The sequence below is a fragment of the Paramisgurnus dabryanus genome, chromosome 2 (genome assembly GCF_030506205.2).
Source record: "Paramisgurnus dabryanus chromosome 2, PD_genome_1.1, whole genome shotgun sequence".
Classification (NCBI taxonomy): domain Eukaryota; kingdom Metazoa; phylum Chordata; class Actinopteri; order Cypriniformes; family Cobitidae; genus Paramisgurnus; species Paramisgurnus dabryanus.
This window is the reverse complement of record NC_133338.1, coordinates 23,312,859-23,325,993: the sequence shown is the minus strand read 5'-3', so window position 1 is coordinate 23,325,993 and position 13,135 is coordinate 23,312,859. Positions and strand designations below refer to the sequence as shown.

The 13,135-nt window shown below is 37.4% G+C and overlaps 1 protein-coding gene across 5 annotated transcripts in view; it reads left to right on the top strand.

The window, feature by feature from the left end:
• Nucleotides 1-704: 704 nt before the first annotated feature.
• LOC135730759 (phosphatidylinositol-binding clathrin assembly protein) overlaps nucleotides 705-13,135 on the top strand; it is a 64,363-nt gene continuing 51,932 nt past the window's right edge. For 4 of the 5 annotated variants that reach the window (XM_065248671.2, XM_065248672.2, XM_073812193.1 and 1 more), the window contains exon 1: nucleotides 705-2,082. In XM_065248671.2, coding sequence (XP_065104743.1) covers nucleotides 1,953-2,082 — 130 coding nt within the window. In that variant the 5' untranslated portion in view covers nucleotides 705-1,952. The remainder of the gene's footprint in view (nucleotides 2,083-13,135) is intronic. The other variant, XM_065248670.2, reaches the window with a different exon arrangement.

Here is a 13,135-nt window from a genome sequence, read left to right as displayed (position 1 = left end):
ATATATTTTATATTTAAAAACAGTAAAATTGAACTGTCTCATGCTCTAAATTATTATTTTTTATACAAATTTCAAGTTAAAATTACAAAAAATAGGTTTATGTGAAACATTTAGTGGTTTTACCAACCAAGGCCACTAGGTGTCATTGGTTTGCCGCATACTATTGTCACAAATTAATAAATAACTGTCACTGCATTATTATTAATGCAAATGAAATATAAAAACTAGATTCTCAAGCTTTCCAATGATTTATAGTTTGTCAATATTATTTTAGGTTAAGAATGGGATATGCGTGTTATAAATATGTAAAAACAATGTGTGATCGTATCATTTTAGAAATTACTCTCACTACTTACGCAAAACAGTAATTCAAATTTGAAAACTAGACACTTAGAGCTTTCCAACGATGTATAGTTTGTCAAGATGATTTTAGTTTTGGAGTAGGATATTAACGGTTAAATTGGTAAGATAAGGGGTTAAAGTGAAAATAAATATATTTGAAATATCAGACAGTACTTTAAGTAGCTAATTTAGGTCATACAGAAGCGTCAAAGATATTTCGAAACAGCAACGAGCGTACATGCAGAGTGGCAATGCTATTTCCCACGAACGGCTGCACTGAAGAACGCAACTCTCTGCCGTCCAATCAGAATCCAGCTCTTTGGTCACCTGACCGCAGCGAAGCCATTTTGTCCTGAGCGGCTCCGCCAGCGCATTCTTCACCAAACCGGAATAACAGAGATCTGACAGGACGAACCACAGCGACAGAGACAGCGCCAGACAGGGGGTTTACACCTACACCACCCCTCAACCAGTCCCGATACACTCGGCGTCTCCCAGTGTCTCCACAAACGGGAACGTGTCGTGTTGGCGAACTTAACGGAGACTTTAAGCGGGACGGAAGGGTAGAGAAGCAGGCATCCGGTTAGACGCGCTGGCTCAGCGGGCTGGAGTCCAACTTGAGCTGGACACTTTCGCTCATTTTCGTCGGGATGCGCCCTGGACTTTTTTAAACTAAATTTACGTCTTTTTTTGAGATGGTGTATGAACAATGAATATTTGGTAACTCTTTGCCTCGCGCTTGTTTGTTTTTGGTTAGCAACGTAGTAAATTCTAATACAGGAAACCTGGAGCAGTAACTAAACCTCAGATGTGATTTATCTACTCAGCTGGCTGGGCAAATAGTTTAGTTTGTTTACTGATCACATCAGTCCATTGTATAGATTGGCTGCACAATTTTAAAACCAGTTTCGTTTTGTTGCTAGTGTAGTTAAACTGAGCTTTGCTGCGGTTTTAAAAGCTCTTGGCCAAGTCTCTCATAGGGTTTGGTTTATGTCTATGCATATTTCTTGCCAGCAAACCTGTCTGAGTTCCTGACTGGTTAGATCATAGTGCCAGTGTAATAACAGATTTATAAAGGGAGATAAAAACAACAGAACAGATTTGATCTCAAGCTGTTCTGCTTTGCTTTTGTATATATATATAAATATAGGCTGCATTTCTTATGATAGGTCTATATTGGTGAGGCTCAGTCTGGCTGCCAGGTGATATTTTCTGCCTGAAACCTTTGAGCTAAGCTGACAGATAGCGATGACATTTCCCAAAAGTTGTTTTGTATCTTCAGACTTTATTATCAGTACTTGTTCTTGTTGCAAATGCTGCATCAGTAATATTAGCTAACAAAAGCTCAGTTTACCCCAAAAATCAGTCACGGCATCTTCAATTGTGACAACATTTTTACTAGATATTTTTGTTAGCAGATTTCCTTTTTTTTTGCTACACTTAATGCCAGTTGACTAGATAAGTCACGTTACAGTCTCAAGCTCGTTCATTAATCTGAGTTGGTCAGGTGTATTTTTTTAAAGTCATATACAAGGTGCTGGTGAATACACACACCAGGTGAGACAAGGTCAAGTTTAGTAGTCGTTAACGGATATCACAGCTGAATAAAAATGTCAGGACAGTCCATCACGGATCGCATCGCTGCGGCCCAACACAGCATGACTGGATCGGCCATCAGCAAAGCTGTCTGCAAGGCCTCAACGCATGAAGTCAGTGGACCCAAAAAGAAACACCTTGATTGTAAGTATGTCCGAAATGCTTGTCGTGACTTTACGAAAAAGCTTAAAGTCTTGCCATGCCCATCTTAAGCTGTCTGCACACCAGTGATGAATTAAGACATGTTCATGGTGGGAATGCTGATCTGTCTCAGTTCAAAAAGCTGATGCGTCTGTAATGTGCTGTACATTCGTTCAATGGCTTTGCTTTCCTCTGAGCGTTTAAGCAGTCTTTCTTCTATTATGATATGTATGTGGTATTGCAGCATTGTTGAGGAGGTTAGGTCATTCTGCAATCAGCTTGATCTATTAATATCCAGTAGCCGCTCCTTCCTGTTTTTGTGAATGCTATATGTCAAACTTGTCCGTCAATCTCTGGTGCATCATGTGGCGGACGTAAGCACGCCTCTTTTTACGTCTTTTGAATGATCTCTCTTTGACAGTCATGCTGAAGACGTTTTTGGTGTGGGTGCGTTGAAGGTCAGTACAGGGAAGTGTTCTGTCTGCTGAACGTTGAGTCATTGATTCTTTTGAATACAACAGCATTAATTCAGAATGCAGCACATCAGTTTCATCCTTCAAGAGCATCCAGAGCAAGATAGAGGTTACAAACAGAAGGGTGTGAAGTTCATGTTCAAGTTATTTCTGTGACTGGACATTCAGCCATCTGCTGTCTTTTACTATGATTGAATGAGGGAGGCTGCTGGTGCACCTGTCATCAGGTTACATATCAAAACCTAGCCTCTGTCTGTTCCAATTGTGAATCTTTACAAAATTCGCAAAAAATTAAAACAAACAAATATGAATTTGGTGCATTTCCATCAAGTTGTTAGAGTGAATGACGGTGGTATTTGTAACCTAGTAACTAACATGAAATAAAACAAGGCACGCTTAGAAAATACAGAAGAAGAAATGCAGAATTTTGTTTGCAAGCACAAATACGGCTAGATGCTCAGTCACATGAGTTTAATTTTCCCTACGTCAGATTAGAATTTATTTGGCGGATGTGTTTTCATCTATCATTATTCACATTACTCTTAAAAGTGCACCTATTTCATTGCTAAAAAACAACGTTATTTTGTGTATTTGGTATAATACAATGTGTTCACTTGGTTTATGGTTAAAAGACACATTATCCACACACCATACATTTTTTTTAGCTCCGGATTTTACACTCGTGCTGAAACGCACAGATTTGAAAAGCTCTGTCCCTGATTGGCCAGCTAATCTGTACGTTGTGATTGGCCTGTATACCTCTGACATCAGCCGGAAATGTGACACTCCTTACCATGTTTGACAGATTTGGTTGCTAACAGAAGTTAACTTATAGGCTGTGAGTCCAAAGCGGGAGGAATGATGATAATGTCGGTCTTTACTACATCACCAATCCCAGGAAGTAAACTGTTGCCTAGAACCTTAGTGTTTGTTGTAGTCCAAGAAAAGAGATTTACGTTGGAGACGATAACTCCCATCATCATTTACTTTGGGGTTTGTACCTTTTGCATATCATTAACATGTACTAATACACACTTAGGGGTTGTGTACACCAAAACTTTTACGCCCGCGGCCGGCGCATGTTTTCAATTGTTTCCAATGGAAGCTCTGCGTTTTTCAAATAAGCCAGCAGCCAGCGGTTTTCTTCCGCGCTGAAAACCGGCGCCCAGCAGTTTTTCCGCGCTCAGCACTGAGCACCGAGAGTTGAAAAATTTTCAACTTTGGATGAAAAGCTCCGCTTGTCAATGTCAGTTCTCACGCGGCCGTCCAATCACAGTGGAGGTGGGGCGGGACAAGTATCACAGCAACCAACCGTCTCACAGCTGACGTATCAGAGCTACCAAAGCGCTTAGCTGAAGAAAGCTGGCACTCAGCTGAAAAACAGCTGGCATTTGGCGTTGTCCAGGCGTTTTCAGCCGCGTTTAAAAGTTTTGGTGTACACAACCCCTTACACACCAAAGGAAATGTAAAAACTTGAATCGGACAATAGGTGCTGTTTAAGTCAAAAACTTTTTTGCAAAATAAGGGATTTTTATTTGACATTTGGCGTTTCCAACACTCGTTTCTTATGTGATACTTTAAAATGTGCATAAAATGGGGGGGGATGGACACCCTGCTATTGTGGAAACACGCAGTGAAGAGCTTTTTCCTCATTTGTTTAATGCCCTGATGTGAGAAATATGCAGTTATAGAGGAAAAACATTCAACATCCTACAAAAATCTCTGATGGCAAATTTCTCTGAGGTTAAAGTTGTAGGGAAGATGTGTAAAAGCAGAATATTTTCTTTAATAGTTTGATTAAAATTTGATTTTAACCACACTTAATTTTGGGTTTCTAATAAAGTTACTGCCAACTGGCAAATAGCTCTGCTTTATTTACTCATTAAAGTCATTTTTACTCTCATTTGGTGCTTGACAAATGTTAATTTTGGTCTCTGCCTGTTGTGTTGTAAAACTCAGAAATTACTGCAGCCTTGAAGACGATAAACTCTGACTTGTTGTCTGATTCATCAATGTTTGCAGAACACAGCTTCATGTTTAGTCTGGATTTTAAATTTTGTGGCTGCCACCTGTTATATAGCATAGCATCTACTGTAAGTGTGTTGAGTTTTACATTTATTAATTCTTACTGGCCATTTTGCTTGTGTTTTCGTTTTGTACGCAGACAGCACTAAGACTTTTACCGAGTCAACAAACACAAATATTGCACCCTGACCTGTATGGGAGCAGTGAGTGGAGTGGGTTTATGTGCTCGGCCTTGCGCTGAAACCAATAAGCTTACAGTGGAGCTGTTCCCAGATTGGCTCAAAAATTATCCTGTTACAAATCTCAGCATCAGATGGTGGATCTTTGAACCGTTTTGTGGTGCTTCAGGATGTGCAATGCACATAAAATTTATCCTGATTATAATGTTGTAGCTTAAGTGTGTGTTTGTAGCTTTATAAACTCCCTTTATTCTTTCATTGAATGCACTTTGTTGTGAAAGCTATCTGAAATCAGCAGATGCAGTTAAATTGGCAAACCTCTGTGCATTTTCCAAAAGCCAGAATGCATACTTTAGGTTTTTATAAGTCTACTGGAAAACAAAGTTGTGTTGATGAATACTGTACTTCTACATTGAGTGCTTCAAAAAACAAAAACAAATCCTGTATTGACATAGTTTACGATGAGAGATGCAGAGACAGTAAGATATCCTACTGGGTATTCAAACATCAGTGTTTTTTCCTAATTAAACCTGCTGTCATGCTAGACTGGACATCTCAACAAACAGGACATGACCACATGCTTTAGGACTTCTGTTTTGTAAACTGTTTCATTGGACACACATGCGGTGATGCAATTACGAGCGGAACTTTACTTCCGGTCTCCGTTTGTTTAATGGTTGGAGTAGTTGCTTAACTGAACTCCGGAACAACTTCTTGAAAATAATAAATATTTTGTTTTCCTGAAGACGGCGATCATGGAGTACCGCTATTTGAAGGGAGGTTTGGCAGCCAATTTTGTAGTTAAGATTGCATACATTATATAGTACACATTTTACACACTAACGTTAGCTAAGTGTAGTTTTTGATACTCTTTAGCCATGGTTTCAACTAAGGTAATCTACGTGTTGTTTATTTTGCTTGTAATCAGAAATAAACCACTCTAAACGGACTTCGTTGTTATTGACTCTTTACGAAGTTTACTAGTGATAGGCCGTGCAGAATAAAATGTGACACTGAATTTGAAACCGCTTATTGTAATTTCTGTATCCATTATTAAAGTAATTATTAGTAATACAGTGCAAATTAGTTGATTTGGTTTGCATGGTGATTTACGGTGTGCGCCCCTAAATTTTCTGGTTGTGCCCCTAAAATTTTCAGTTGGGGGCCACTGTGCTCCTAATAAAAAATGTTAGTCTGGAGCCCTGTACAACAATTTACGATTAACTTAATATAATAGTAAACGTTATAATTGTTAATATTGTGTAATAAAAATAATAATGTCTTATGAAGTATGCAGTCTACAAATGCGACCTCCAAAGGATCCACTTTTTTTTTTTAGAAAAGGCCAGCAATTCACCTTCACAAGAAATCTGGTGACATAATAAATTTCGCGATACATATTTAATCTCGCGAGATCTCTTCACACCCCTAGTTGTTGTTACTGCTGAAATTGTCTATAAAAAATAAATCACAATAAGAAATTAGAATTTAAAACCCTTTGTTTTTCAATACTGCAGAACTGAACCTAAAACTGGCTATGATTATTTATTGGTTACATGACGTGTTCACCAAGCTATCTGCATAACAGAATATTTCACACAGCGCATTGATCCCAGAAAATTTCGTTGCCGCAACATTCCCGAAACGTGTCCTGTTTGAACAAAAGGCAGGAAAAATGTCAGAAACGGGAACATCAATTAATTATAGAAAATCAATTAACAAAACTCAAATAATCCAAGGACAAATCCTGGACACAATATTCCATAATCTGTGTGTGAATATTGCTAATGTTTTGAGGAATTTTCTTTTGTTCAGGGGTTTGCTCTTTTATAGCTAAGGAGATTTGATGCAGTTCTCAGTTATGTTAAATTTAAGTTTAACCTTAGTCTAGTTTTGGGTGAAATTCTCCATAGTGAGATTGTCCTACTGTTAGCCGTGAGATTGGCAGTACACAATAGACCCTTTTACTGTTTGTACACAATGATGACGTGGCAGTATGTACGCGCAGTTTGGCAAAAGAAGTATGGCAAGAATCAGCAGTTGAAGCAACACAGACAGAGAAAGTTATTTTAAAAAGTTGACTTATCAACTTTTTCAACACAGCTACCAGATCTGTGTACTATAGTGGAGTGGATAGAAGATGTTAGCAGATGGCCAAATATAAAGTGGCCAGATACATATCAGAAATGCAGAGAAGTTTATGAGCTTGAGTCCAAGTCAAGTCTCAAGTCTCGTTGTAACAAATAAAACTCTAATAACAAATAAAGATATTACAAACATTTATAAAAAAGAACAAAGTTGCACATTATAAGGTCTGAAATTAGCATTAGGTACAGAAATTAAATTAAATGGATCATAACAGTGTCTTTATTGTACAAATTAAATATTATTATTATTATTATTTTTAGAGCAATAGAAGTGATTTTCTGTTTGGGTTGTTTGATTAAAATAAATGACACAGATTTAAGTAGGTTAATTGAGGTTACTGTCTCTTTAAGAACAAATAAGCCCAGACTGGTTTCTGACTGGTTTCTTAAGACATAAACAAATGTTTTTATTAGAAAAAGAATACTGTGAGATCATTGTGTGTATGTGCCCTGTCAAGAACAGAAAGATTTTATGTTGGCTTAACTTTTGAAACACTTCTCTCTGTATGTGCACTACTGTCAGTAGTCTACTGTGGGCACTTAAACGCGTGCTCAAACACAGGCGGAGGGTGAATTCCAAACAGCGCTTCAGGAAAAAGATGCAGGCAGTCGCTTCACATAAAAACGTTACGTTGTTTTTCATTGCTCTATTCAGCAAATGTATGTAAATGGACTACAGTATGACGCGAAGTAGCGCAACTCTGGACCTGACTGGAGCTGGACCGGACACACTTAACCGCTTGTGCGTACAGAAATCTGCTCACTTGAGCGCCTTTTTGCAGTTAAATTGTTTAACCATTTAAACAATTGCAGGCCTTAGAAACACGTTAATGATAAACTTACCCTATTTAAATTGCATATTAATCTGTGAATCGCATGCGAGCCGAACCGCGGATCCGTCACAGCACCACCCAAAGCTTCAGATGAATGGAACAGCAGCGGCCGGTGCAGTCGACATGTATGGTCGCGGCAGCGCGCGCGGAGCAGATACGTCACGTGTTACGTCGTGGGCAGGTTGTAGGCAACGGAGGGAGGGGAATAACAGCGAGCTCATCAGACGTTTCCTAAAAATAAACATTGTTCATGAGTCGTGCGGCTCGAGTCCGAATCGAGTCTGAAGTCTTTGAGGACGAGTCTCAAGTCGAGTCTGAAGTCACTGTGTGTGCGACTTAAGTCGCACTCGAGTCAGAGTCTCAAACTCGAGTCCTCATCTCTGATATATATATATATATATAAGTATATTAGTATATTATAGACAACTAGACATTTTGATGCTAGGAAACCGTTTTAATAAACTTTCTGAGTTGCTAACACGTTACAACCACTGGGGAACAACGCCACTTCCGTTGCCAAAATGCGCGCACAGGCTATTTTTTTAACTCATTTATCTATGACAAGCTAGTGGATTGGTTGACAAAAACTGAAGCTTTTTTCTTTAAGGGCAGCTGGCAACACTGTCACGACCGCAACCTTCTTAAACATAATGCCATTAATCTGAGCGCGTCATTGATGCATGGGCGCGCTGTAAATTACTTGGGTGGCAGAGAACGGTTTCAAGTCTCACTGGTTTAAAGCCCTGTGTGCATAGGATTTTTTGGGGCCGATACCGATTTAAACAGACAACTTCTGGCCGATGCTGATACCGATATTAAACACTTGTATACAATACTATACAGTTGGTCTATTAGCTAGTTTATTTCTGCATTAAATTATTTTTTCTGAACATGGATTGGATCTAATTAACATTCAACTGACCAACATAATAAGAGAGGCAAAAATTAAGCTAAAACAAATATAATAAGACAGCTTGAAAACCTTCAAAGGTGGTTTTTGCTATTCAGCATTTATTTTATTAACAACATTAACTAAATTTTTACATATAATAGATTTCTTTATGCAGTTAATTAATAAACAATCGGTATCGGCCTTTCTCGTGCTATTGCCGATATGCCGATGGTTTTACATTCATTAAAAATCGGCCAATAAATATCGGCGGCCGATACATCGGTGCATCACTAGAAACAACTACATTTTGTTATAGAGATCTCTGATTTTACTTTCTTATTGGGCCAGCCAAAATGGCCCATGCAGGCAACATGGCCCAGACTTTATGTTGGGCCTACATCTTTCTGAAAGTCTAATTCTAGAGTGTGTCAGCATTGAACATTTTGACGTGGATTGCTAAATTAATGTTATGGAGCAAAGATGAAATAACCATTCTCATAAACTGCACCCAGCCGTTCAGAATACAAATTACCCTCAGGATGCAGTGTCCACTGTTTACAGCCATCTCTAAAAGGGCAAACTGCTCCAGAGATAAATCCCCTTTACTTATGAAATCATTGTAATTTGTGTATGATGAATGTATAGGATTACTTGAAATGCTTCGAAATTAGTAGAAATGTACTCATGATCTGCCAAAATTGATAAAGGAGAAACTCCTTGAGGAACATGAGTAAAGTAGTTTTTTTAAGAGGGCTAAGCAGCTGATAAATGTTATTTGAACATCATTCAGTGCGAACACGCAACTGCACCACTTAGACATATTGTTTGTGGCAAGCTTGTAGTGCTGATGTGGACTATTTATAGCTGATGTGAGGGCCTTTGGCTCTTTTTGATAGCTTGTTTTTTTGGACCTTTAAGAAGAGCCCTTGGCTCCATTTCTGACATCCCCTCTGCCAGATTATGAATACTCGCATCTTGTACATCTAAACTAGAGATGTGCAAAACAACACTTTTTAAAATTAGCAAAATATAATTAATTAATTCCTATTTATAAAGTAGTCCACTAAATTGCATAAACTAGCTGTTATCACAGATGCGTAATAACAGGAAGCATAGCTCAAAGCAGACGATTTTAAGTCTACACAGTAATTATCATGAGATTTAGCATTAAGGGTGCCCCGGGCAGAGATTTTAACGTTTTTAGCTCACTGGTGCTTTAAATAATGAAATATATAATAGAAAGACAGTATAGTTAAACTTCCTATTAAGTGTGATTTATAGTTCTGTGTTGGACCTGTGTCGTAGCTATGCTGTAGCACTTAGTAGCCTGACGGGCACTTCTTTCAAACTGTAATGACGCGTCATTTCTACGCGGACTGCAAGCGTTGTGATTGGTCTGCTAGAATCGCTCCCTCGGGCCAAATGTTTTATGTTGATGAAAATAAAATGTGTTGTGTCCAAGTTGATGTTTGTATACTCAGACATTTGAAAATGATACATTTTAGTGGTGCAATGGCAATACCGCAACACCGAATCCGTGGTATTTTTGCTTAAAGTTATCATACCGCCAAATTCTGTACATTTATTTATATGTTAGCATTCATGAAACCGTACATTCCGATGAATTCGGACATACTACTGTACTTGCCTCATCTACTGCTTTTCGCCAACTATAGTAAGTGGTTTTGGACAGAGCCGGGTGATTCTCACGAAATCCAGATTTAGAAAGTGTCCAGCATAAGAGTTTTTTAAAAAGCCATTGAAGCCAATTTTTTTGCACATATAAGATTAAGGTCTAAACTTACATTAACCATTATTTTTAGAGGATTTAAAAAAGAATTCCTATAGAATTATTAAATTTTTTTTAGATTATCTTTATAAAAAAATTATCATTACCGCAACATTATATTCAATTAAATATATGCATTTACAAACTAATGTTTTGGTAATAAGAACTAAAAAGTTGTCTAGGTCATATCATGACAAACAAAATTTCAACTTTTACCTGGAGAGAAAAAATAAGAACTGCTTACCTGGTAGCCATCTTGAGTGTCACAGTCAATTATGTCCCTTTTTTTAAATGTTAGTCCTTGAGGGCTTAAACAATGATTGAAAATTGTTGTGGAGGATGAGAAAATTGGTCTTGGACACATTTATATTCCATATTATTGTCTCTACATTTACCAATGATCACCAAATACCACATGTTTCTTTAAATGTTTATAGTATGCACTGAAGCTTTTTATTTTGTTGATTTCTTTTAATTATAAATATTTCCATAACAAAGAACCCAAATCCAGTCATGGACACGTTGCAATAATGAAAATTTCCCCCTTAAATGTGGAAAAAAACTAAATTGGTTTGTATGATGTCATGAAATCATGTGCAAAATAAAATAGTGATACAGAAGTAAAGAATTTTGTTAGGTAATAACCAATGGGTGTTTCTCAAATGCGAGGATGCGCCTTAGGAAGGCAATTTTACTTTCTATACAGTCCTTCTGAGAGTTCAAGACTTTGAATGAGTCGGTCTAATTAATAAGTGTCCATGGCAATGTCATAAAGGTTCCCGCCCCCGTGGTCTTGTCATATAAACTTTAAAGTGAGAAGTTAAAGATAATGCAGTGTATCAGTATCACCACAAAAAGTAATTACAATTTCCATTAATTCAGTACTGTGAATGAAAATTGTATATATCAACCGTTTGTGGTCTTCCAGTGTTATACAGAATTTGCAGTTTAACATTGTGATTCATTTACAAAAAATCATATCGATGTTTTTGTTGTCTTTGTGTGTAAAACATGTTTTTGTTTTACATTTCATACTACAATTGCTTGAGCTCTGTGCCCACTCGGTTCCGACCAATGTTTGGCTTATATTTTAGAATGAAATTGTGACGAAACGAAAGTGCCAATTTCATTCTTGCGATGTTTTTTTTTTTGAGTGTTTGCAAAGGATTGTGGGTGATTTGAGAGAACGAAGGATACAGTTCATGCCGAATGAAGTGCATGAGACAGATGCTGCCTTCGAAGCATCCTTTGGAATTAGATGACAACCCCCGCATGGGCATCAATTAGTGTGCTCGCTTTTTAGTGGCATAGAATTGCCGCCATAAAAATGATTTATAACAGCAATAAGTTATAAAGAGTTTACTTGATGTCTTGTCTTCACCCACAATGTGTATGTTATTTTGGTCTGTACTTAACTGCATCAGAGGTAGTGCCTTTGAACATAAGTTATTTTAATTTATGTGACTTCATGTGCAATATTTATTTAGTATTGTATTGTAATTTTTATGTTGTATAAATGATTGTACATTTTAGTTGTTGTGTCTAAGACATGGCAATCCTCCAAACCAAATTTCCTCTTGAAGACAATAACATGCTCTGTACTGTCTCGCTCTCTATTGTGCCCAGGAAAACCCTTCATCATTTTTATTACAAAAAAAAACTTTCATAGAGTTGTCATACTGTACAGAATTGTTTGTTTTCTCTAATCTGAATTTTATTGAATGTTTTATTAATATCTGTATACAAACTCGCAATTAAAAATGACTAATATTAATAATTAATTAATTAATACGTTGGTGTTCTTCCTACAGACTGAACATGGACGGTACATTCATGTTGATTCCAGTTGTAAATAGACTTTCAACATCTGTTTTTCCCGGGTCTTAATTAAGTGAATAAGAAGCTGAATGATATTAAAGGGGCAATTTCACAAGACTTTTTTAAGATGTCAAATAAAGCTGTGGTTGTAATAAAAGGTGAAAAGAGGCAGAGACAAAATAATGCAAGGAATGTAATGCATAGAAAGACTGGTATTTCAAAGAACTGTGTCACTGAACTCACTGTTCAAGAATCGCATCTAGGCCTTTTACAAAAATGTCCCTGTCATCAAATATATGGTCCCAAAGTTGATATAAGACCAGCCTCGTCTCTCTCTACACCATCCACCAGGCCGACCCCAGATAAACGCTGTTTCCTTTTCTAGCACACAATTCACAATCACAGCAACGAGGCCATCAACGCACAGCTGGGAAGGAAATGGAGGGAGATATTTAGACATAGCAAACAAGCTCTGAAAGAGAAATTCAGCTATTTTTAATAGAGGACACAGGTTCTCCAGACAGAGGGTTTATTTGAAGAAGATCTTCTCCTTCAAACTAGCTAAAGCAAGCAGCTGATTAAAGACTGTGTGCTCATTAAATGCAAAACATTTTCCCTGCTCTTATCTGCAGGTGATGAGGGTTAGCTTTTTAAGATTAGCTTTTGAGCATATAGAAAGCTCAACGGGTCTGAAAGTCTATATTTTTATGCTGTTTGTAACAATTCCAGAGTATGTTTGGAAAAATAATGCAAAAAGGGAAATACAGTGACAAAACAAATAGCTTGGTTGCTTTACATTTGACTAATTTCCACTTAAAAATAATAGTTAAAGGGACACTCCACTTTTTTGAGAATGTGAAATAATTTGAAATGTGAAATTTTCCAGCTCCCCTAGAGTGA